The 27,739-nt window shown below is 32.1% G+C and overlaps 1 protein-coding gene across 3 annotated transcripts in view; it reads left to right on the top strand.

Moving 5' to 3' along the window:
- Positions 1 to 27,739, top strand: part of LOC110995908 (semaphorin-2A) — a 188,954-nt gene that overhangs the window by 122,752 nt on the left and 38,463 nt on the right. For all 3 annotated transcript variants that reach the window (XM_022263314.2, XM_022263310.2, XM_022263311.2), the window contains exons 3-6: positions 14,941 to 15,028; positions 15,251 to 15,302; positions 15,775 to 15,837; positions 19,241 to 19,348. In XM_022263314.2, the coding sequence (XP_022119006.2) occupies positions 14,941 to 15,028; positions 15,251 to 15,302; positions 15,775 to 15,837; positions 19,241 to 19,348 (311 nt within the window). The remainder of the gene's footprint in view (positions 1 to 14,940; positions 15,029 to 15,250; positions 15,303 to 15,774; positions 15,838 to 19,240; positions 19,349 to 27,739) is intronic.

Here is a 27,739-nt window from a genome sequence, read left to right as displayed (position 1 = left end):
TAAAATAATCCTTTTAGTGACCTACTTGGGAATTCAATGAATATAAGTATCGAGACATTCATATTTTTCCTATGAAAATATATGTTTCCGTATTCCACTAAAATTTAAATTCTAAAAAACAATTCTTCATCCACCCGAAATTCTATAAAAATATCGAAATATTTCAATTTCCAATCTACAAAATAGTCGATTCGCTAAAATAATACAAACAAATATTAAAACCACTTTCACGCACGCTTAATCAATCAGAAATAAAACAGTTACCTTTAGCTAATACATATTTATTGTTATAGCGATACCACAATCGAATTAGATGCCAGACCTAAACAAATTTCAATTTCCAATTATGACCCCGCACAAGTGTGCCCTTTGCGCAATATAACTCTACTATAAACATTATAGTTTCTTTACTAAATATTGTAAACCACCTTGACATTTTGTACCATATTCGTGCAATGAATAAATTATTATTATTATTATTATTATAAAACTTTAGTGACGATGTCTGCGTGAAATTTGTTCGAATAAATTCCACTTTAACATAAAATGGTATGAATAAATAAAAAAACTTAGGTGAAAATGGATTTTTAAATTTATTGCTACACCAAAGTGGACCAAGAAAGTATTAAACTGGTGCCCAAGGTAGCAACGCAAAAGAGTTTAGAAGGAAGGAAAACTCAGACACAAAACAGACTGGAAACTGGAAAGGTGGGATTTTCAGGAGCCCTTTGACAAAAAGGCCACGCAGATATCTAAAAATAATGAGATGATAGAAATAGAAATGTTTTTATGTGTAAAGTGTCAGAAATTTATAAAAAAAACAAAATATAAAATTTATTTATTTATTCCACTACATTAGTCTACCTTAACAGTTACCGTGTCCATGGGCGGCGGTATCACTTAACATCAGGTGAGCCTCCTGCTCGTTTGCCTCCTGTTCTATATATAAAAAAATACTAATAATTCGATAGAACAACAAAAATTACCCATTTATTTATGTGGTGAACTTTAATTAATAAATAAATTCTTAAAAGAAATATTCGCCTCGTATAAATATCCAAGATTAATTGAAACATACAACGATTGCACCGTCACGGGGCTTATTGATTTCGTACGCCAATAAAAGAATCCGGCCTTCCCCATACACTTTTGCCAGTTCAATGAGCATAAATTGCAATGGGATTCCTCGCGGTCGGTGATTTCGTATTTTTCTTAGAAACTACCCTTGTCATTCGACAAAGGTGTAAAGATTTATTTACCTGAAGGCCTTACCGAAATCGTCGATCACATGAATCGGACTTAAGACATCTTATGAATTCACAAGACAACTTATTTATATGTTGTATTATTGTCGTAACAAACAAAAGCTCTAAGTTCATTATTAATGTTTTTTTTATATAGAACAGGGAGCAAATGGGCAGGAGGATCACCTGTTTACCAAGCCAAAGGGCTCGCGAGTGCGTTACCGGTATTTTATATGTCTATTTAGTATTTTATATGTCTATATAGCCTTTTATTTAATGTTATAACATTCTAACATAACTGGTGATTATCTTGCATTTTATTGTCACAAATGCTTTCTGTAGGTAATTTATCTTTTGTTCTGAAACACTAAGCCGAGCTTGTCAGCTCACAGTTCAGTGGATAAAAACCTAATAATTCAATATTACCTTAGTAAAATCACGATCGGAAATTAGATTTCTTTCGTTAAATTGAATGCAAATCATAAACAACAGATTTCCAATAGAACTCGATTACAGAATTTTACAAATAGAAAGCGTTGGACTTTGAGGCGGGCGGGAAATATCGACATTTCAAATCGAGTGTGCGAAATGGATTTATATAATAGAAAACATACAAAAAGTAATAAATGAAAACGAGTATTTGTACAACTCTTGTATTTTATGGTGGCCTGGTACAAACCTGCAAAAGTTTTTAACGCAATGTTAAAAGTCGAATTCTCAAATCTGCCCAAAAATACCTGACCTATCAATTACTGTACTGATGAAACATTTCATTTAAAGAAAGAAGTGCACAAATTAGTGTTAAAATATTAAATTTATAAATTTCAATATATGTATATAAAATCCCAGTGAGAGACTTTTTAACTATAATTAAAAAAGTTTTATTAATAATTTGTGAAAGCACAAAATAAAACAGGCGAGACTAATAAAAATTTAAAAAGCTTTAGTACATCGCCACTAGACTAGAAGATGCGATCCTGTAATTGATGTTTACTCAATCCACTGCGTTTACTTAAGATTTTATGTAAATTATTCTGCGACGGCTTGAGAGGCGACGAGACATCAATATACAATTTTTAAATAGATGTTTAAGAAAAACAAATATGGGATTTAAATCGCTTTTAGCTGAAGGTGTGAATTTAAAATTTTGTAAAACTATACTTGATAGATTTATACCATAGGCAAATTGCACAATTGATTTCAATACAGTTTCTTATTATTTATATATATATATATTAGATTGCATCAATTTCTTTGATTCGATTTTTATTATAGAAAATAGGTGGTGCTAGGATAGGATAGGTCTAGGATGCCAATTTTTTTTAAAGACTGTATATTGGATGCTAGATTAAAGGGTTGAAAGTCACTGCTCATAAATATAGTATATCAATAATTACAATTAGTGCCGCCATATTATTTAAAGCACGAATACTTTGTACGTGACTGAAAACGATTAAAATGTGTTTTTTGATGAATACTTGATACGCCTGAAGGTTGACGTCTATTTAGCGAAAATATTTTCTAAATGAAGAAACAAGTCTTATACGTTCCTTTGAACTTTATGATTAAAATCTTCAAACAAATAGGCTAGTTGGAAAATATATTTAAAATAAAAATTTCTTAAGTTTTATTAAAGCGTTGATAAAGGGACTCAGTATTCATGAAAAATAATCATTAAAATAAATTTCATTTCGCTTATATAATATACCTATAAAATTAGCAGTACACCATCACACATCGGTGATTAGATAGTTACGTTCTAGCACAAACCCGAATGCGTATAGTTCTATTCAAATTCAAATTCAAAAATCATTTATTCATATATGTAACAAAATACAAAATACACTTATGATCGTCAAAAAAGAAAAATACATGAAATGCTTTTAATTTTACATTTACAGCCAGTTCTCAAATCAAGGACGTAGAACGAAGAGAACTGGCAATAAACTCTCCGCCCATATTCCCTACGAGACAAAGATTCAGATGGCCTTCTTAATTAATAAATCTATTTCACCAGCATTGCAATCATTAACCCTCACATATAGAGATTAGATTTGACTAAGTGTAACTTCCATATGTCAAAAACGAATTGTATTAGACTTACGAGAGTTATACCTTTAAGAACAATGAATCGTCATTTGTTATTAGTTCGAACGAGATCATTTGTTTTGTCTTAGAGAGACAGAATTTGTTTCTAAGTAGAGAGATTATTTTAACAAAATGATTGGAGCTATCATTCAACCGATATTTTATCCGTACAACAAGAAAAGCTTTGAACAGAGCTCTGTCACAAATTCGCTTAGAAATTTAATAAAGTATAAGCAATACACGCGGTGCAGTAAGTAGGCAATTCACTTTTTGTACTGTAATCTACAGCGGTGACAAGACACGGTATCAATATTGTGAACATGTCTATATTGTATAGTGTAGGGGACGAACGTGCTTCTGCGAGATTGGAACCGATTACTGCGCACAATCGTTGTATATATAAGCTATTCTTTGCGTCTATTTGGTAGATATAGTGCAGGTTTGGGGGTGAGTTACGATTTTATGATATTTATCTGTTTGATATACATATACCTTTTAAAACTTAATCAGTTTAATTGCACGCTCTCATATATAAGTTATTATTTAATTCTAGGTTTTCGTTTAAAATGCGTGTATAGTATCATCCTTATAATTCCCTAAATAAATGAATGGCGTGCTTGAGTAACTCGAATCTTAAACAAAATTAATTTTTCATTACGATAGGTTTTAATTAGTATGTAATATTAACTAAGTAAGACTTCGGTTGCTCTGTATGCTCCCTGGTATATTCACAATCACGACCTCCATCGGGACCTTAATGTAGAGGACGTCGCCACATTAATAAAAAAGACTGCTGGCGCACAGGAACATAGGCTCCACCATCACGGGTATTCAACTCCTTGATACCACGGGCCTAGAAGACTGAAAGGGACGAAACCATTTGAACTAGTGAAATAGTGTTAGTGTACGTTAATATTACAATAAATGAGAAAGCAAATTGAACACAAGACCAGAGTGTCTTCCCCTTAATAGAGACTGTAAGTAGTGTTATAGGACACTTACTACCGTTAAAAATCTTTTTTAGTGAATAAGGTTAGACTTACTTAAATTACTTATTAGTCTTAAGTTAGGTTGCATCGTAATGTTCCATGATGTCACAGTGAAGACACGTGTATATAAAAATATAGAGTAAAACTTCGGTGAATTAAAAATCGCTGCAATACTCTTAACTATAAAACTTAAATAACCGTGCTCAAAATTAACAAAGTAAAATGTCTTAAAACGGTATACAACTGTAATCTACCCAAGCTTTAAAATTAATCGTAAAACTATGCGGGTAAGTTCATATGAATAATTACCGTAATAAAGTAGGGAACAAATAAACCACAGGTAAACTTTAAAATTGATAGCCACATAAAGTAACTTGAACAATTTAATGTTCTTAAGTTAATAAGCATTGTCTCGACTGACCTGAATTTTGAGGTAAGTTTGTATAAATATTAACGTTATATGGCATAAATATGATAGTCGACTTCTACCGTCTTCGATCAAAAGATGTCATAGATTTTTATAATAGACGATATAGTTCAAAAGTAGTGTTAAAAATCTTAGTAATTTTAAATACATTTTAAAGTCAATATTTGTATTATAAATAAGTTATAATAAACCTACTTGTTCTCAAGAAAACTGTTTTAAACATGTACCATGTGCCATTGGCATGGAGTCTCCTTGTGAACGCTCTCTGCCCCATCTAGGGGTAATAGAACTCAATGTTCTCATAACTAGATGACAATTAGTCATTGGTCATCATGTACCAATGGCTAATTGTCATCTAGTTACTGTCTACACAGAGACTCCCTAGGGGACTAGCGATCGTTGAATTTTGTCACAACCGATTCTTCATGAAAATTGTAATTTATTATTTTATTATTATTATTATAAAAACAGTGCTTATAACTAATGCTAAAAAATTGATACCTTTATTATAAGTTACATTCACAAACCCACTTCACGGATATAAATATAATACGATTCCTTATTAGGATACAAACGCGGCATCAAAAGAGAAGCCTCGAGGGTAAAAAACGGCGACGGCGAACACAAAATGTTTATAGAGAACTGTACGGTGTAATGTGCCTAATAAAATTTTATATACCTTAATATTTCGCTGAGCGATGAGTTGAGGTGTGTGTGAAATTATATACCGGCATTGTGCCAAAATTACGGCTTTCATCTCTTATTTTAGGTATATGAAACTGGGGCCACACTGTCGTTGCACACAAATTAATTCATTAATATGTTCTACTGCAGAACATTATAAGTTCCATTGAAATCACGTGAGAAAAATTAAATCCGCTTTTGCGTCTAAAAAAAAATATCAATTAACGGTTTTAACAGCCCAATGTCCCAATGATTCAGTTATGAACACACACACTTTGCACTATAATATCGTCTGCATAAATAGTCTCAGTAGAATGGTACTGACGTGGCACAATCTACACAAGACTGTCTTTGTATATATTTTCGATTAAATGTTGAAACACTTTAATTAATTCTAAAAGCTTCAAGAAAATTGATCCCGATGGACGGAAGCGAGGTGTTACGTAAACAAGCGTAGACTAGTCCCGTGACGGAGACAACGTTTCCTACAGGATAATTTATGTTAATGAAATTCACATTACCCTATTTTCTACTTGAAATCCTGTCTACTAAAACTGATAAGTTTTGATAGAATTTATTGCGTCTCCGTTCTTAACGTTAAGGTAGGTTTTCATTTAAAATAATACCCAATTTCATTATATTATTATAAACGTATATGTTATATTGTGTAATAAAATATATGTTATACGAATAAATTATGTGAATATTTTTTTTATTCACTTCAAGTTAGGATATATAGTAAATAAAGGAAGTGGCATCACGAACATAAAATTGTTACTCTCCAGATAAATATCCAAAATAATAAAAACTGACAATAGAAAATATATATATAATAATAGACAATAGAAATATAGAAAATAGCACAAAAATCCTCCACCAAATCATTAACATTCTAGTAATGTATAGCTTTCATATCGTCAATATAAAATATTCTGGTCGTAAAACAAAACCGTAAATCAGTAAACATATTGCAATCGAAGCAAAACTAAAGATTCTAAAGTTTTTAGAGCGTTTGTGAAAATTACGGTGTCGCAAAAGTTTACTTATTAGTTCCCCCTTTAATCTGGCCAGGCGTGTCCCAATGTCTTTATGGCGAATTTTCAATCCGAGTCTGGGTGGAAGCCAATAAGAAATCAACAATTTGTGCCTTGATTCCCGTGCATCGATTCGAGGGGGCGATTCTTTACGGCTTCTTTTACGATTGGAGGTGCATTCGAAATTAGACCGCGTTCGAGAAAGCCTTTTCGTGTCTGCGAAGATGAATGGTAAAAGGATTACAATGACTAACAGGCTGGATTTCTTTATTAGGATATCAAGTTTTTGTTTGAAAGATCCGTTCCCTTTGCGGACATAAAATGAATCGAATTTTAGTAAGGAGGTTTTCTTTGACTCGTTACGTTTCCGTTTAAGTATATATAGGCTTTAAAAAAGTTAGGACATAAATGTTAATTTTACGTTTCAATACATCTATAATTACGGTGAGATTAGCGATATTAAAAATATAAGATTCTCTAATGATATTTTATAAAATAAGGTGCCTAAAAATGTTCTTTATTAGTTATTATTAACAAATATTGTTATAAAACTGTAATCAGAAAGTTTCTACTAATATTCAAATAAACTTGTCAAATTTTAGTTTAACCACTAAATATAATTAAAGTTGAGTTATTCGTAACATTAACGCAAATTTTTCCTCTTAACAATGATATAAATTTACATTATTCAAATGTCACAGAGGCAATGTTAATATGTTAGTGTAATGGTACACTTCTCACGAGCTCTCATTACTCATATTAATAAAGTTAATATGCTGTAAGGATGGAATTCAGGTAATCTGTCTGTTTCACGTGAGGCTGCGTAAATAACACGCTAGATATCTCTACGTCAAATTAATATTCACTCCAACTTATTAATGCAGTAGGTTAATGTACTCCTAAGGTTATTAGTGTCACATATCAGAACGTGTGTTTTGATAATGGTTCTTGCGACATAGTTCTCTTCACTAATTGGCATATTCTGTGTAACGCGTCCGCGCTAAGACAAAAGAAAACGAGGAAGCTAAATAAGAAGATGGGAAGATGATGTGCAAAGAGCTGCTGGCCCCATACAGTGGCTATGTTAAGCTGGAAACAGAGAAGAGTGGAAGCTCTTAGAAGAAAAATGTGTCTAAGGAAAAACTGTATAACGGAAAGTAACGGGCTTGCCGATTAATTATTAGTGTTTATATCTTATTTTCTGTGTTAATTAGTGCTTCCCATTTTTATGTACTAGTATGTATAAGTAATTACAGCAACAAATGCTTTATTATTATTATGGGTGTTACTATATAAATTTTATAAGAATGAGAATTTAAACGCAACTATGTAAATAAGTAGTGATACGGATAAATTTATTGAAACTTTGTTGGCCTAGCTAAAAATAAATAATTGATTCATGTTTCATGATTATTTATCAATCTAATGGGCAATTATCAGCCTCCTATGTCTGACACACACATGATTTTATGGGTTTAAGGCAAGCCGGTTCCTCACGACATTTTCCTTCACCGAATCTTAAATGTGCATAGAAAGAAAGTCCATTGGTGCATAGCCGTGGATTGGGCCTCCGACCCCAGCATGAGCCATGCCACTAGATTACATTGTTGGTCTACCTAGGTTATGTTAGAAGTAATATCCTCTATAAGGTGGCATTTATTCTTTTGTTTCATTGATAATATTTTATACTGAGAAACCGACCGCTTCCCTTTGATCTGTAAGTAACAAAGGGGATCCACTAAGCCAGGTTGATTCATTCTAACATAGTATTTCTTTAGACTTCTAAGAACGATTTTCGTCTGTCACTTTTGAACATCCCTCTCTCCTGTTAATAACAGATATTATATATATTTTATATCCATATCTTCTCAACACTTAAACCATAAAGTCTAGCGTCGAGAGCTAACACTTTATTAGAGTTTCTAAGGCTCCATGTTCCATTTTACGACGTTTTTAATCGCGTCTCAGTGTCTACGACCTTAATCTAACTTAAAGTGTGAAAAGTTTATTATTTAACATGCTTATGCTTGCCAGTCTGTCGTATAATACGTATTAAAGTGTAATTTTATGACGACCTATTTCAAGTACGTAACATCGATGTTGTATAAAATAGTTGCAATATTTGAGAATCATCTATCTATGTATATCTGCTGCATTGTTTTTTATAACATGTTGCAATTTTTTTTATTTCAGTACAGTAGTATTTTTTTATTCTAGATATATGGTCTTCACATATAAAATAACCAAATACTTACTTTTATAAACAAAATTTTACATAATTTTTTGTGAATACTATTTTAAAAAAAAATTAAAATAGTATTTACAAAAAATTGTAAAAACTATGTATTTTAAAATAGTAGGTATGGAGTTTAGAAACAAACCTTTTGGAAAGGAAAAATTGACTTTAAAAAAATTAAAAATATTGACATTCAAGAATATCTTTATAAAAGGCCTAATTGAAAAAAAAAATATATGAGTATAATATATTTATAACACTAACACGAAAAACAATCTTACATATATATAAAATAGTTATGTGTAACAATACTTTGATATTATATCAATTTAAAAGCCAATTAAAAATATAATTTTAAACTAAATTGCTTCCCAAAACTAACAGAAACAAAATACCTAATCTCTTAATTAAAATAAGCCCTAACCAAGTGGCATGTTAAACCCGCAGGCCGATAAAATAAACAAACATAAATCAAAACAAAGCAAATGGTTGAAGTTTTCATGTAAGCCAATTGCTTTAATCTAATCGCTGCCTTGTTATATTTTGATATAACAATTGCCAAATGAAAAATACGAGGATTTCCTGTTCGTCGTAATCGCCGTGTAATCCATCAAAAACGACATTCAACCATTTGCTTGCAAACGCACCGTTTACTTATTGTCACAATTTTATGTGAGTGATTGATATTTTACGAAGCTGCCAATTATTTATCGTGTTCTGTTTTTAAATTGGAATTCAATTTTTAGTGCCACTGTGCGATGTATTTTAACTTTGAAAATGGGTGTTCGAAATTTGAAAATATAACGCTATTGCTTAGAACAGTAATTCTAGAATTTCAAATGTTAATTCAATATTAAACCTTTCTTATATGTTAATCTCTTAGTTTCTATAAATAAAATACGATTCGTATTTCCAACGAGTCAATTGGAACTATGTTATCGATTGAAAAGGAACAATATTCCCATTTCACACTGCTATAGTCAGTATGTATATTAGCTTATATATTAGTCATCATTGTATATAATGTAGTAGTACCTAGTTATAAACGTGACAAAGGACCTTTACCTACATACATGTTCAGTACGAGCTATTTATTATATGAATAACCAGGTATTATTCGTCGACTAATTAGAAGTTATAGCTATTCGTAGCCTATAAGATTAAAATTAAAATTCTGTTATGATATCCTTGACCAAAATAGAGCGATAGGATCTCGGTAGAATGTTCCTACGGTTATAGCCCGCTCCCCGCTGACCACGGATCATGCGATAAAACAATTACCCCAATGAAACTTTACGTGAAAACGAAAATTTTTAATGAGCCTTCGTTAAAAAGCAAATATTAGAGCTTGTTTTTATTATAATTTATCGTTTCGATTTTGTTTTTCATAGGAAGTTTTAGAATTAATTGATGGATTCATATTGATAAGAAACGATGGTTTTGTTAGATAAAAATGACGCACAAACTGATTCCTTCAGCGTTCAAATAAGGCTCTAGAAGTACGCTGGAGTTTCATCCCATGGTTGTTGCCAGATGCAGCACTACATGATTTGGTCATTTATTATAAAAAAATAGCAAAGGAATTGCAGTCTTTGACCCTTTCATCTCTATACAGTACAATATGGTACATTTTAATAAATAGGTATTTCCTGGAAAGGCGAGACCAGTAATAGGCCACATCTACTTTAACATCAGGTGGGATTGGTTTGTCCAGATCTGATAATAAAATAAAGTATCACAGAAGGATTTGCGCTAGATTAAAATCTATAACTTCAATTTATATTTGTTCCCAATTTAGAATAATCAATAACCCATATCCCATCTTAGGCTAAGTAAAAATGTCGTGTAAAGCATTGCGTGTCCATCTTGATATAACATTTACTGACGATAATTATAGTTACGCTTTGAAATATACACCAAGATATTCAATTTATACATTTGTTTACGGCGGCCAGTATGGACGAAGGTTCTAAGCCTTTAAAATATTCTTTAAATAATTTTCACGAGTCCTATTGAAAATCAAGATGGCGGAGGCTTACAATCAGCAGTGTCATTTGTTAAAATATAAAAACTTTGAATATATTAAAGTGCGCGTGATTTAAAATATACTAGTCTCAGAAACTTATTGAATTCTTTGTTGGAGAAGGTGAAATAAAGTTTTGTTAGTTGACGCCCACGTAATGCGTAGACTATCTGTCGTAGGTTCGATCCCTGGGGATTCTACACCAATGAATTTTCTTTCTATTTGATCATTTAACATTCGCTCGAACAGTGAAGGAATACATCGTGAGGAAACCGGCTTGCCTTAGACCCGAAAAAAGTCGGCGGCGTGTGTCTGGCACACGAGGCACATACTTGCCTATTCAATCGACAAATGAACTTGAAAAAGACCTGAAAAGGTTGTATCGCCCCTGATATTTTGTATTATCAATTTATATCATTCCATAGAGAATGGTTAAATAAATAAAATTGTATTCGTACAAAAAGCGCGTTCTATCGTCTATTTTCAAGAGACTTTTTCCATTAACTTATTGAGTTTAGAGATAACTCAATGTGGTTTGAGAGAATATTAATTGTTTATTTATCTGTTAGAAGGCATTCATATATGTTCAATAAGGACATATATAGATAGACATAATAATCAGTTTTGTCTTCCTTTTTTTTCGGCCTCTCCTACTGGAGGTTAGCCGTCAGTATCGTGAAGAGTGTCTTTTCCTTTGCGAGATGCAGCAACTCGTCCGCAGACACAATACCCCTCCATTTCCTGACTATAAGACACTGTTCCAAAAAGATTTTACATTAGTTCTAGTAACGTATGGCCTTGATACACAATGCTTAAGATATAATATAATAAAAATATTAGACCTAATAAAAGAACTCCGTGAGGTAAATAACCTAAATAACCTTTAATCAGCAGCAGCCTACAGATAGCAAATTCTAGCGACTGTTGAGAGAAGCATTATTCTCTTATGTACCAATTAATACAAAGTAATTCACATACATTACTTTTGGAAAAAATGTACCATTCAATAAATGATTATTTGTGTGAGACATTGTAATTTATACAAATTTAATAAAGTATGATATATACGATACTGTATAAGAATTGACTCTAACTAATAATGTAAAATGTAAAGTAAGACAAATTTGCGCGCCACTGTGTGTGGCAGAATATGCGAACGACTTACGATTGTACCAGCTTAACATGTTGTACCATATTCTTGCAATAAATAAATTATTGTTATTATTATTATAAAACAAACCATCGGCAAAATCTTTGAAAAAGTAAAGGTTCTATAACTCGCATAAAACTCCAACACTCCCAATCAACGTGTCAGAACACTTTTACAGGCTGCGAAACTTTAAACTCACGTATGTAAATTGGTGATACAACAAGGTTGCAGCGAAGTCCCAACGGCGTCTCTCTGCAATACTGATTTCTGAATTCGCACCTGCACTATTCCCACGTCTGCATCACATACTCTATTCAAACTTCATTTACATCGAAACATTGTCAACGCTGCTATTTTTTATTTGGTAAGCTTATAACCCCGTTATTATTAAGGAGTCTGCGTCTTCCAGTACTGATATTCGGTTTACGCTTTATTGAAGCGTAGTATTATTCTAAACATTTTACATATTTCCTTTAAGAATAAGGTATTTGAGAGATATATAATTTCAAGGCGGTGCAATAGAAATATTTGCATCCGGACTAAATTTAGAAAAAAGCTTTATTATCAATCGTAAATGATACATTATTTTATAGGATTTTAGGTTGTTCTAAGAAGTATATAGTACATTAGTTTAAACTCTATATAACGACACACATGGTACTGTGCAATTTTTGACGTTACAAAGAAAAGGTTATTTTAGACTAGTGTTAGTAATTCTCCAGAATTCGTATTCGAACGCTATTGTGTATACACACACATTTATAACAACTTTTTTGGCTGCACCAGAAATTATGTTGCATTTTGTTACTTATTTTATTTATATCGATATTGAGGCATACCAATACGCAGGCAATACCGTATACATAAAATGATAATTCAATCTTTCTTTCTTAAAACACACATTTGACGAAATCTATTTCATTGTATCAGTGTTACAATAAAATATTAACCGATATTTAAAAAAAGGGTATAAAAACCATAACATCAGAAATAACTCCCCGTTTTCATATTGCTTTTAGTGAATATATTCAAGAACCGTCTACTAGAGACAGTGACGGCTGCCTTCGTGAAAAATGTATTCTCGAGACGCAAATAGGTGAACACATTGAAAAGTCTTCCGCCCGAAGACGTCTTATGCCGTGTCAGTGTTTGGTTTTTTTAAACTTCACACTCCAAAGAGTATTTACAAAGAACATTCGCTACTGTAAACACAATTTTCACTTGACTTATTTCGATGTTATTTAGTTGAACACGAAAGTATTTTTAATGTTGTTTCATATGTAGTAAATGTGATTGTGAAATTATTTTCAGTTATATATCCTTATTTAGGTTAAAAATATCTGCAAGACAAAAGTACCCATCAAACTGTATCTCGTTTATTAAAATTTGATAATCAAGTATTTACAAATTTTCCAACTTTCATAGTAATAACAATAAAAAAATAATTAAACTGAAAATTAATATAAATTTAAGAAGTTAGGTCTCTGGCGGTGACATCTCTCTCTCGCTATATCAACGCTGGCAGTATTTTATCTAATGCGATACATAATCGTTGAGCCAAGAAAGTACCAGCTCTGAGGTCACCGGTATATATACCTAGCGCCAACATAATCTGTAATTAGCGCCTGTGCACATGAACCCAATAGCCCAAGAGTATCTGCTCCAAAGGGAACATCGAAATTCCAGCAAAGACTAATATTTAAACCGTTTCTGATTTTCCGTTATTATCTACTGACTTGCACTTGAATTATCTGATCAAATCGTTTTTATTATATGCGTTTAATTGCACAATAACTAAGTAAATTCTGTGGCAATAAACTTCCTGATATAACAGGAACAAGGCGCCCAAAGAGAATTAAATCTTTTGTTTTAATCAACCTAGTGTAGTGAATAAGTGCAAGTTATCTATCTCAGATAGACGAACATTAAAACATTACAGAACACTGAAACTGTTGATGATCGTTACCTTAGCTAAAGCTATTCTCAAGAATTGTAGAAACATAATATTACTAATTAGCCATAAATATTGTATCGGCTAGATTGCACAATGGGAGTCCCTATGTCGAGCCTTTTTTTTATTTATAAAGTTTGTCAACTCTCGGCACACTGATACATTGGTAAAAACAAACACAAAATACAATTTTTAATTTGACAAGCAATTAGAGGCAAACATGACATTCATTTAGAGCACATACAAATATCAATCGAAACAATTTTTAAAGCCTTGCCTAATGAATGATTAACTAAATCTTTATTGACGTTATATTTTTGTTACACCTACTTGATAGTCTACAAAAACGTTGCATCCCGCAGTTTATCAATATTTAAAGTCTTTCAATCAAGTTGTTTTTGCGCGTACGTTAGCGGGGAAATATTTATGGCCGAGTCACGTACATTTGCAGTTCGTAGTTATTCGTTCGCTTTTCGTTTTAGTCGGTTTGTCGTGATTGTTATTGCTTGCAAACGTAGCTGATGCATAGTGGATATCGTGCGTGACTTTATACGTGGCAATAAAAAAATGATATCAAAACTGTAAACGTTGTAACAAATTGACTTTTAACTTTTGTGAATGCATTAAATGGTACATGAATGAAATGATATGAATTTGCATTTCTGTTTGAATTGGAAACATTGAGGTGTGATTTAAATGATCATATTGAATGTTGAATTGAGATCAAAATAAAATGGGGTTTTGTTTATTATTTTGATTGATCGTTATCTGTATCATGATTGTTTTTTCTTAATAGATATATAGACACACGCCGTTTATTATTTAATCTAAGGAAATCTGGTTTCATCTGATTTCTTTCATCGTTAGAGCGAATGTTAATTGCAAATGGAAAGACAGCACAAGCCTGACCAACTCTGCTTTCAGACAATATTTTTTCTCAAACACATATTGATAAGTAAATAATAATATACACTTAAATACGTAGACTTACAGAACATATACGACTTCATAAAAATGTATAGACTTGAAACCTGAAATCAAATATCAGTGTTAATGTTAAATACGCCCAGCACCTTTTTTACAAATTAATAAAATACTTTATTTTTGTCCACAGATCATGTACGCGAATTCTCATGTGGGACTCTTTACTACAGAACTTTGTTTGTCGACACAAAGCGTGATGCGCTCTACGTTGGTGCGATGTAAGTTTAATCACATATTTATACAGTAACAATGAAAAATACTATGATACTAAATACTTTAAAACTGTACATTTAGATATAAAATTAATTGCGTTAGATAACTTTGACACCTTGAATTCCAATTTTAACAGTAAATTAAGTATTGATCTGTATGAGGAGGGTTTTCTAGCAGTTTTAGAGACTTTTCAACGATAGAGTATTTATATTGCCTATTTGTTTCAGGGACCGATTGTATCGACTTAACATGAACAACATTAGCGCATCTCATTGTGAGGTATGTGTATAATTAATGTTATTAATAATAAATAAATTAAATTATATTCACGTAGGTATCATTCTTATAACAGTTAATGCTGATAACAAAAAGACGTAGAACAAACAAGAAGAATTGGCAGTAAAACTCCGCTAATCAAATGCTAAAGACGTTCAAAATCTGTTATAACGACATCGAATGGACTACACTTTGGTCGTAAAAACCGATAGTCGTAACAGGCGATGACATTGTTATTAATACCCACCATAGAATTCAACCGGGAACTTTGATTTAGGTCCATATAACCGGTATGTTGTTCTAAACTATATCGTCGTAAATGGTTTTGACTGTAAATTTCAAAGTTTCCTAACTCTCTATTTACTGTATATGTTTCTTGCATGTTTTATATATCCATTTCCTAATAATAAGTTCTCCTATTAGAATTAACTTGCTAGTTTAATTACTTCTTAACAACAAACCCTGCTTGTTTCAGAGAGACGCGATAAATTTGGAGCCCAGTAACGTGGCGCAGTGTGTGTCAAAAGGGAAATCGGAGGTAATTAGAAATTTAACACTACATTTATAAACACTTTAAGTTAACCAAATGAAGTATCTATTTTTGTAATTGTATTAAGTAGTTAAGTTTAATTTGTATGTGTTTTAAGGTTGTCTTTTATTTAGTTTTTAAATTTATATCTTTACATCTTATCTAGTCTTGAAGAAACTACTATTACACAAGATCCCTTGTCTTTTATTCTCTCTCTCCTCTTATTATTATTTAATAGGAGGCAAGCCGGCAGGAGGCTCATCTGACGTTAAACGATACCGCCGCCCATGGACATTCACATTGCCAGAAGGCTCGCAAGTGCGTTGCCGGCCTTTCAGGGCTACGCTCTTTTCTTTAAGGACCCCAAGTCAAATTGGTTCAGAAATACTTCAGTGGTTCCACAAACTATTCTTGTGCTATTGTTGAAGAAAATGTTTAGAATAAAATAAAGTGATATAAAAAAGATTTACAAATACTAAGAAAAAACCAAGAACAAAGTTATTCGTTCAATTAGGCGCATATTCGGTAAATTGCACATAACTAACACTATTTCCATCAAGATTTAATCTCATTTTTAACGGTGAGCGGCGGGAGGCGCATATTTCATTGCGGGAGCTTAAAGCTCTACTCGCTATATTAAGGCCGTTAATTTTGATTTACAATCGCGACGTAGGAGCAATATTTGTTTTATTTCTGTTACACCCTGGTTCTGGAGATTGGGTGGACGTGGGTACCACGACCTATGAGTTATTGTTCTTGCTAATTCTTTTATTGCCAGCTCTTGCCTGCACACATTTAGCCGCAGTTTTAAAGTTATATCCGTATTATGACGGAATGAAATTTGTGTTATATTAAGAATCTATTAATTATGAAATTGAACTAATTGATTGTTATCTCTTGCCTTACAATTCACGTATTTAAAATACTAATTAAAAATACAAATGGCGATTAGCGATTTTCTTTTGAAATATATAATTTTTTATTATATAATCCATTTCAGGGGATTATCAATACTTTTATTTGCTATATATATTTATCATTCAGTTTGTTGTGAACTAAAATAAAATTCATTTAAAATCACCAAATAAAACTTTTCTAAATCTGTTCTATGGTTTCCAATAAAAACGGTCCGCAACACAAATTCGGGATAAAACTAAAGGCAACTTCAAACATCCACAAAATATAGCCGAAAGCAAATAAAAGTCGAAACTTTTCTATTGCAAGAAAAGCTATAGACCACATGCTACTCGCTCGATTCGGGACGAAAAAATAAATTCTTTTATTAGTATAAAAGTGGGTTGTAAAAAAGAATTATACCCGAGTATCTCACCTCGATCGCGAAAACATCCACTCCTTGAAAGCTATAATCAAAGTTTCGCTGTCTACGAGTTTTCCCTTCTCTAAACACGATGTAACATGAAAAAGGCTGGGAAACGCCGTCGGCGAATTCTGTTGGCCGTTCGACACTCGTCTTGTTGTTTTTAGTCATTGCTCTTTGTGATCGTATCTGGGAAAATCGTGGGATAAAAGGCTTCATTAAAAGCCTTTTGCGTCAAGGATCTTTAAAATTTTAATATCAATTACATTCGCTTCGTACTTGTACTTGTACTTTATACATTGTATGATATTATAATACACTTCTATTATCGTTTAATTAATTATTCTAAAGATGTTCTTAAATATTATACGCGATTATGTGTCTTTCTTGTTAAATAGTCGGTACATACATTTACTATCACATTAACAATTTAACCATTTTAAAGGTATCCTTAAAGGCATTATGGATATTTTATTTCGACTTAAAAACCACTCAGTAAAAAAGAGAAGAAGCATAGTCGTAAATCGACTTACAAAGTGGCGAATAATTAACAAAATGGACCAATCCAAAGCATTAGTTCGAAGTTATGCGAGCGCCCGGCTAAGTACCGTTAAAAGAAACTCCGACGTGAGCCTTTGATTGTTCTCTTAATTCTGATTGTTTCCGAACGTAAAACACTATTGTGCGCGTCAGTACAACGAATCGCTTCGACTATATTAATCCGATAATTACTTTAGAACAATCTCTCGCAAAGTTACCTCCGCTAGGCTGAAAGTGTGGCGCAAGTTTTTACGAGCGAACAAAGAAGCCGGCCTAATTGTTTATTTTCACACGAACGGGAAAACTACTAACTGGGATTACGTTTCGCGAACTGAGAATTGGCTATACTTTTGTGGAGCATTATGCTGATGTGACAATCCAGCGCGATAAAACGCCGTAATGAAGGAACCGCACATATTCGATGCATCGAAAATTTTATTGGAATAATAGTAATTCAGAAGAGTGGGCGAACGCTCACTGGCCGTGATTATGTAAATTTGCGTTCAACATAAATATTGAACGGGACATTAATATTCCGTGTGACAGGAGTGTGCGTTGTTCGTTTTAGTGAACAAAATGATGCTTAAATAATTTCAATATATAAGTGAATTTACGTATGAATATTCAGTTTCCTTGTTTAACGGCCGTCTTATGTAAACAAGATTGAACAGTCAGTCATAATGTTAAGCGCATTCAGAAAGAGATTGTTAAAACAATATAACATATTTGTTTTTGAAGTGAAACTTCTTTAGGCGCGTGAGGGTAAAATGTTTACGGATCGTTACGAGGATTTGCAGGGTTTTTGTCAAGGAAAAAGAGCGATTGAGAGCGATTGAGAGAGAGAGTGAGAAAAGGAGATAGAGAAAAAATACACGCTAGTGGTTTATGTATTCGTTTAACAGTTACATATTAGAAATTTAGATGGCAATGGGTGGTCGCATAACGTCTTGTGCAGTAAACTTTTTTTTTTATTATATATATAATTTGCACGTATACAGTGTATAAACAGTGTGAATATACAAATACATGGAGTGATCATATACTGGTACATGATCATCTATTGGGGCTTGTACCTTAGTAATAATTAATTTACAAAGAAGTTTCACTTGTGACATGTGTACTTTGTACGCACGCATATTTTTATTTTGTTTGGCTGTATTTTGCGATATTTCAAAAGCAACATACTATCCAATAGAATGTGGTTGTTGCGGTTGGACGAGAGATTGAAACTAATTTTCTCCGTCAGTCAACACACAGGTTCAATTGTGATTGGATGAAAGTAGTAGGTATTAGTAATCTAATTAAAATTATAATTGCCTCTGGGTAATGAGATCATTGCTCTCAAAAATATTTTATATTCTCTTTCTACCCCCACCCAAATGTTTGTTCACAACACAAACATTTAATTGTTAATTTTACTATGTGTTTAATATATTTAAAAGTAATAAACTCATCTATAAGCAACTTTTATCACAACTTATAAACACAATTTGCAATGAAAAGTATAACAGTAGAAAACAATATCTTATTCATTAATATTTTATGTATTTGCAGCATTTCGACTGTCGGAATCATATCCGTGTGATCCAACCAATGGGTGATGGGTCCCGACTCTACATCTGCGGCACCAATGCACATAGCCCAAAGGACTGGGTACTTTACGTAAGTAGAAAAATTCTATCAAAATAATAAAACTCGCTTCCGTGAGGTCCATTCAGAGGTTTCTTAAATGTATCGCTCATATACTCTCATACTGTCGTTCCAATAGAACATCATTATGAACTTACATAAATTAAATCTGTACCTACACACTAAGCTCACAGCATACACTATACGACACTTATATAGATCTCTATAGGACCCACCAACCATAGGTAGACTGTAAGTACTTGACACAGCCACAGGCCAACTACACCATAGACCTGTGGATATAATGTAACATATGAACTAGGGAAATAAACATCTTTCTAATTCTATTTTTGTCATACGAATAAGTTACTCACAATCGTCTATTATCTCTAGTGCTAACAAAACGAAGACATCATTCGTAGGGAAAGATATTTTAGCTGAATAATTGTGTGTATTTGTTTAAAACAAATTGTATTGATTGGTGAAATAAATGCCATATGTGCACGCTAAATACATATACACTTACCCCACTTCTGCTAACTTTTTTATCGCCCAAGAATAAGACAGCGAAGATTTATAGCTATTATCTAGGAAGTACTTAAACTGATCAATTTCATTGGACACTCGCCAAAGATCTCAACAGGTTACATATGCTACAAACTAAAAGGGATGGTATCGGATTGTAAGCATAATATCAGAAAATGTTGACTACTGAATAAATAAAGCTTGCAAGAAATATTCTAAAAGAACTTAGCTACTTACTTAACTTCTTATAATAATTAGGTTGTACACGGGGTTACATTATCTTAAGAAAACTAATGCAAGACTACACGCAATTGGCAAAAAAAAATATTATTAGGCTAGACCTCAGATTTCTGTATTATGGCCATTTGTCAATCTAATATGCAAGTAAGTGATCAGCCTGACACACGCCGGCTACTTTTTGGGTTTAAGACAAGCTGGTTTCTTTCAATTTTCCTTCATAATTTGAGCGAATGTTAAATACGCACGCGGAAAGAAAGTATTTTTCCACAACCGGGAATCGAGCCTACGACCTCAGGGATTAGAGTCACACGCTGAACCAACACTGAATTTGATAGTTATAATTTAACCACTTTAGCGAAATAAATAAAATCAGCCTAAATATTTTGCAACAGTTTTTCTTGCAGGTTTTAATATTATTAATCAATTTTATTAGATATTTCAGTCACAAAAAATATATTATCTTTACTTGTTTCGCGTATTTCCATATACGCTCCGACGCTTCCGCGTTTTATGTTCGCATTTCCATCCATTCCCATATATCATCACAAATAACAATACGTCAAACGAAAATCCTCGTTTATAACGCATCACGTCTCGCAGTTCCTTTAGATGCATCCTAGTAAAGTAACTTCACGCTGGCAACCGCGACAAATTTCACGGATACTGGTTCCAAATGACGCCGTAAGACGAGAACAGATTTTTCCCAGCGCTGCAAAAGGTATTTCTAACTGAACGACTCCGTAAAGACGCTATCCAATGACAATTTTATGTTACCTATTTCGTATCTCTAAAAATTTTAATAGAAATAAATTTTAAATAGAGAATTCGTTTAGGACTTAAATCCCTTTTTTAAAAGTCCCAGCTGTTCATAACTTAATACTTAATTCCAAGTTTTTTTGGAATAATCTCTTCAATTTTATAATAAAGAAAAATGTTAACTGTTCTGAATTGAAACTTGTCAAAAAATCTTTAACTAAGAGCAGTCTAAAAAGTATACCGAATATTTGCAAAATTGTAAATTTCGTTTAAATCGATTTTAGTAATTAAAGATTCTTTGCATTTTTCATATTGCAAATTTCTATTTATTGTAATTAAGGCATATTATATATTTGGTATCGATACATATATAATTTATAATACAGTATTTACATTTTCTTAACCTTTAAAGTAATAATAAAAAATGTATTAAAAGTATATACATACCTATACAAAATCTAACAAACATATATATATATATATAGATTTCGCTAAAATTTTACAAGCTTTTATATTAAGAACTTAAATAGTCTCACTAATAAAGCGTTTCAAGCGATAAAGTTGATTTTTCACAATGGCTATCGAGAACACACGGCAATAAATTTCTGTGCCCTGTTCACCTCTCAGTTCCCTGCGTTTGACTTTCATATAATTTTATGATGTATCGTTAAGACCCTCAGCAAATTTTATCGCCTTTGACCCTTCGTTTAATTTAAAATAATTTAAGAATCCGAAAATTGAGAAATAAATAATGTTTTAGTCATTCTTTAAACTCTAGGCTTTTAGTATTAAATAAACTTACAAAATAATAAATTTAAAAAGTTTTTTTTTTAATTCTTTTATATAATTTTCCCATGACAAATTTTCATAAAGTTTTTCTTTTAAATGTGTGTTATGTGTGGGGATATGTGTTAATTATTATATAGGACAAAAACTTGAGATTTAAACTCAAATCCTCAAGTGAAAAATAGTTTCGATTAATAAACAAATTCAATAAACGCATACCCAAAGCTACATTTGAAAGAGAAATGATGGAATGACACGATAACAGACACGACGAAGAAAGAGTCGAAAAACTGTAAAAGTTTTATGAAAAATGATTTCACTTACAACAACCGCAATTCCAAATCAATAACAGTTATTACACGGTACATAAAAATACAGTTTTGTGACGATAAATCGTATTAAAAGTCAAAAACCGAGAGCGGAAACGTTGAAAATTGAAAATATATTACGTTTGTGGGGAAGGAAGTATTGAATACGATTGACGATACTAGCCGACCACAGAGCAAATATTACAGAGAACACAGTATTTATTCCATGTGGTATCTGTTTAAATGGTTACGTCTTTTAACGAAGTGTTCTTAGAAGTAACAGACCTCATAGAATCACTTTCCATTGATGAGCTTTTTAAAGGCAATGTGCGCCTAGATGGGAGTTCTTGTGCTAAAGATTTTGACATATGTTATGACATACCGGTATTATAAATAGTTAAAGTTTTGTTAAATCGTTTTGTCATTGCATGGTTATTTACATACAAGCTTGTTTAGTTTCTTTGTAATTTTATTATCTTTCAAAGATATCATTTTCATGGCAAAGAAAAACCTTTTTATGAAGTAAGTAAGCACTAGCAGACATTTGACATGCCTATCGAATACGAAAAAAAATAGCAAAATTAACGATATAAATATATAAAAAATAACCAATATTTATTTTAATTTTTATAAAGTTATATTTTCAAATGTGGCTTTCCATATGATTGAGCATAAAAATAATGTTGGGTTGCAATAATTGTAACGTAAAACTCCAGACATGATCAATGTTTCGTATTATTTCTGTCGTTTGAGTAATGCGCCCCTCCCTGCGGTGAGGGCGCGTCAGTTTCAAAAATTGAGTGAAATCACATGTATGCAATTGATAGGGTCCTGGGACACTGTGATACAAACCAAAATGTCATCTTTCGTGCCACCATCCATTTCGTTCCTAACAGCCTCATTGCTAACATCCGACGTAAATAAAATTCAGTTAAATTACACTTTAGATGACCTATTAAATCATTATAAGATTTTTAATATAAATAACGTAATTAACAAAGACTTATATTACTTTTAAAACCAATCATTTACATTTATTTGCTGCTAGCTTCATTACTGCGACAGTCTTGCCCCATCGAGTTTCTTTTGCTTCCATTCTACGAGAATTCATTCACATAGTGAAATATTTGATTGCATTTTTATTTACACTGTAAATTCACCTGCAACGGTTATTAAAAATCAACAATAGACAATGGACGCGGAGCTTATCGAAGTGAGAAAGAGCAATAAAAGGAAAGTGATTGTATCGAATGAAACAAAGGTATTTGTAACAGGTCGCGCATAACAATAGGACAATTTGTATAGCAGATTTAAAATACATCGCATTTATCCCGCCCGAATGAATGTGATAAGCCCCGCTTATTGATTGTACCCATTTAAATTGAAACCTGTTTCGTCACACGTAACCAATGAATTATGACAATGTTCTTATGTTGCCTCATTTTACACAATATGGGCTTTTGTTTCTACGCAATTCGTAGTTTTGAAAAATATATTTGGTACATTTTCTGTCAATTTTAATACATTCAATTGTTATTTAATATGCAGCCAATGTATGTTTTTTCAATATACACACATTTCCAATATTCCTTACTTATATATAATAATAATAAGAAGAAAGGAATAAGAAATTTAAAAGTTTGGTCCTTGTGGCAAGTGAAGTAGAGTGAAGTATTAAAATACTAGCAGCGGCCTTTTCGTCACTTTATTACGACACTTATTCGTTGAGCGAGGAAAGCACTGGCTTTGGGTTCACTGGTACTATAATTTAATATTACATAATATAACAATAAAAAATAAATTTGTGGCACTGCAACCTCATTAAGTCTTGGCCTCAGATTTCTGAATCTGTTTATGATCAATTTTTAAATCTAATAGGCAAGTAGGTGATCAGCCTCAAGTGCCTGACACACGTCGTCGACTTTTTTGGGTCTAAGACATGTCGGTTTCCTCTCGATTTTTCCTTCACCGTTCGATGCGCATGTTAAATGCGCACATAGAGAGAAAGTCCATTGATGCACAGCCGGGGATCGAACCTACAACCTCAGGTATGAGAGTCGCACGCTGAAGCCAACACTGCTCTTCTCTGCATAATATAACAATATTGCGTTTATTTTTTAAATTAATAATGAAATGAATAGCAAAAAAATTTATCAACTCAATTCGTAAAACACAATTTATACTAACAAATGCATTTACTTAAATATAATAGTTATTATGGGTTAGAAATACTTTTTATTTATTTACAATAGTCGATAGTAATCGAAGGAAAAATAAAATAAAAATCACATTTGGTTCGCTTATCGCTTAATGAATATGGACTTAAATTAATCCCCTTAATACTTATGAAATACTGATTTTTACCTCAATTCTGTGTTCATACAATGCCTTTAAAATTGTATACGGAAATTGCAGTTACAAGTAATGCAATAACACGATTATCCTGAGCCCTCTAGGCGCGATACAGCGCACGAGTGTGAACATTACCGTAATTATAACGCGAGCCTGGACGAGAGAACACTTCACAAAATCACTTTATAAGCCATACAGAATTTCACTGTGTGCTTTAAGCTGCATTCACGCGATACATAAATGTTATTTTGACGAAACTTTGTCCACAGATGATGTAACCGCGAAATCATTTTGCATTCCATATTTTGCAAACATCTGTGGTGTGGTGTGGATTATAAATGTTTCTTAAGCATTTTAATTCGATAAAATTCAAGCTTGTATATTGGTAGTAAAAATATGTAAGTTTCAAACCGGCAGAATTTTACATTTCCGTCTGCAAAAACCAACCTAGGAGTTCAGGCACCTCTTCTTCGATTTTTACGCGAAATTAACATAATAAACATTACTTATCCAGGGCATGACATATTCGGTCGTGGGCTCATCAATTAAAAAAATATTCGTAACTGTTCTATGATAACCTAATTCGTTATTATTAAGTAGAAAGTTACTAGTCAATTCTTTATTATGTTCATGACAAAACAGAACCGTTTGCCATAAAAATAAAGAGAAATCTCTACCTGGTGTCACATGTAATACTTAATATTTCATTTCTAGATTTTTAAATAATGTTAATTCATTTCCCCTTAGACTCTCACGACTAAATTATAATCGCAAAAACGTTAAATTTAACTAAGAATTAATTTTAAATATGCGTGTGTGATATATATACACTATTTGATATCAATCGAATGTTGTTGTGTGTTAAATATCCCGCCCTAGGCACTTACTGCCTCAAAATTATCAATGAAACAGACTGAATTTGTCTTGTGAAATTGGTTCACGGGATACGCATAAACGTACCTAAATAAGTGTTTAAACTTTACACACAGATTTCTGCCCTAATAACCTCATTAACATTCAGAAAGGTGCACATGAGTTTATGACGAAAACTTGTGTGCGATGTTTTCTTATATCTACGAAGGAACGCTCAAGAGACCTAGTTGATATGCGAAACGCAAACCAAAGTTTATATGGAAGCGGGTGAATTGAAGTTTTTTCTGAAACAAAACGAAATTCTCTAAGATAACTTAGCTTTGAGTTTTGTATAGCATAAATTAATTAAGCTTTTATCATTACTATGGTGCTAGTGGATAGCTCAGTTTATTCCTTTTAAGATTAACTATTAGTTACTACTTTATTATTTAGGAAGTTACGTTTTAAACGGTGAAGTTGAAGTAAAAACTAAAAATACGACGAAAATCAAAAGCGCTGGTAATGGGTGGAGCATATAGGGGTGCAGATAAAAGATAAACCGTAAGGACAGACTAAATTTTTTTAATCTATTAATGTACTTAATTGACTAAACATCTATCAATGGCCATATTTCTGGCCATTGATAGATGTTGAGGAAGGTCTTCTCTGTGAAATGCATCTCTTTATAGGATTTCTTAGAAATACCTTTTCAAGAAGACATGATAAATGTATATAATAAATTTAAATATCTTTTAACATTTGTAAAAATTAGATAAGAAAAAAAACAAAAAACGGGCTTCATCGTTTTCATCATTCTAAACAGCAGAACCAGGCTGTATTTTAATGTCTCATGAAATATGAGATTAGTCCTAAAAAACTTAGCAATACTATTCTACCAGTTTCCGTATCCAGCACTAACCGTACCAAATACACGGCACATCATCATCACATCAACAAGCTGTCTAACTCTAGTATAACATTATATTATATGCCATATCAGCAAAATAATTGAAAAACTAACAAAAGTCATAACATTGGTAGAACCGAGTACCAATCGATTCGCGTACATCAGACAGCGAGCACAGGTGTGGTTTCGGTCCCATTCAAAATTAGGATCCAATATCTTCGCTCGAATAGCTTCAGTTTGTTCTGTGATAATAAAACTACGGCAAAGTTGACGTTACGTTTAAAACTTGCTTTCGTCATAAGTATATTAAGCAGTTTAGCAACATATTTGTTTTTTCTTAGCTTGCAATTAAAAGCTCAATTCAAAAAAATTACAGCTTTAGAGATTGTCTATGTTTTCTCTGTTTGACCAGGTTAAATAGTTTCTGTTATTAATGTAGGTACTCTAAGAAGAAATCATTGAACCTGGTCCTAGGAACTAAAAACCTATTATCTGTGATAGAGTAGTCATCGAGTAGGCATATATGCATATGAAACCAAACGTGGAACGGTTTTTTTAATGTTTCATTCTTTTGCATAAACTTGGGTTACAATATATTTATTTATACATTCAAAAACAACATTCATAAAATTATTACAAGAAATAGGACATTACAAATTTAACACACATATTAGAACATAGGCACCTAGTGTGCAAGTGCAAGGGGAAAAAATAAACAAACAACCGCAAAATGTAAATATAAAAAAAAGGAATAATAACTGAACTTAAAAATAATGATAATAGTTAATAGACTTTCTATTTAAAGCCCCTCAATGTCTATAATAATTAATGCGTTAATGAGTGATAATATATTCTACAAATACTTGTTGTTGTTACCACATATATTTTATACATAAAATAATATTCTATTATATATATATATATTTTATCCATATTTATTTGCCGTATCCTATAAAATACTGATTTCTAACATCTTGTTCAAAGTCTAACTATTGTACTCTTGTGTAATTGCCGCTTATTTAAGACGGGGACAAAGTTCAAAGTCTAAGTTATGCAAAATCTTTTGCAAATAGCTGCTACGATATCCTCTTAGCATAATGTACAAACTGTCTTACACTATTTTAACTGTCTACAATATTATTCTAGATAAGCTGTTACATAGTTAAAAATTTCGCTTAATTAACGAAAAATTTACAGGTAGGTTAACGAATAATCAAACTGAGTAACAAATTTAGATTACATACATATGAACTACGTCTGTGCACAGTCACGCCAAATCTAATAGAGAGTTGCAACGCCACTGAGAAAATTAGTATTTTCGAATTACATTATAAACAAATAATAGGTACGTCTTTGAAAGCAAACTTTTGTTTTTATTTATTTTGCCGGATCTCCTAGAACTCTTGTAAAGAATATTTAGTAATTCAAGGTCTTAAATAATGTATTTTTATCAAAGCGCAAGATTTATAGCTAATGAACACATCCTTAAGATATCGATTGTTAATCACATGACAATATCAGATCGGCCTTTAATCATTGGCTGATAGTGACACGCTTTCCAAACTTTACCCCGCCTTGCAATTTAGCCTTTGTGTGCTCGAAAGCTAGGGGTACGAATATAATTTACGAAATGTATTAAGTTTCAATTTGCATTTTTGACATCAAAGTAAATGATCTTGTACGCTCAAACGCTTTTAA

The sequence above is a fragment of the Pieris rapae genome, chromosome 13 (assembly GCF_905147795.1).
Source record: "Pieris rapae chromosome 13, ilPieRapa1.1, whole genome shotgun sequence".
In the NCBI taxonomy this organism is placed as follows: Eukaryota; Metazoa; Arthropoda; class Insecta; order Lepidoptera; family Pieridae; genus Pieris; species Pieris rapae.
This window is presented reverse-complemented; position numbering and strand designations above follow the sequence as displayed.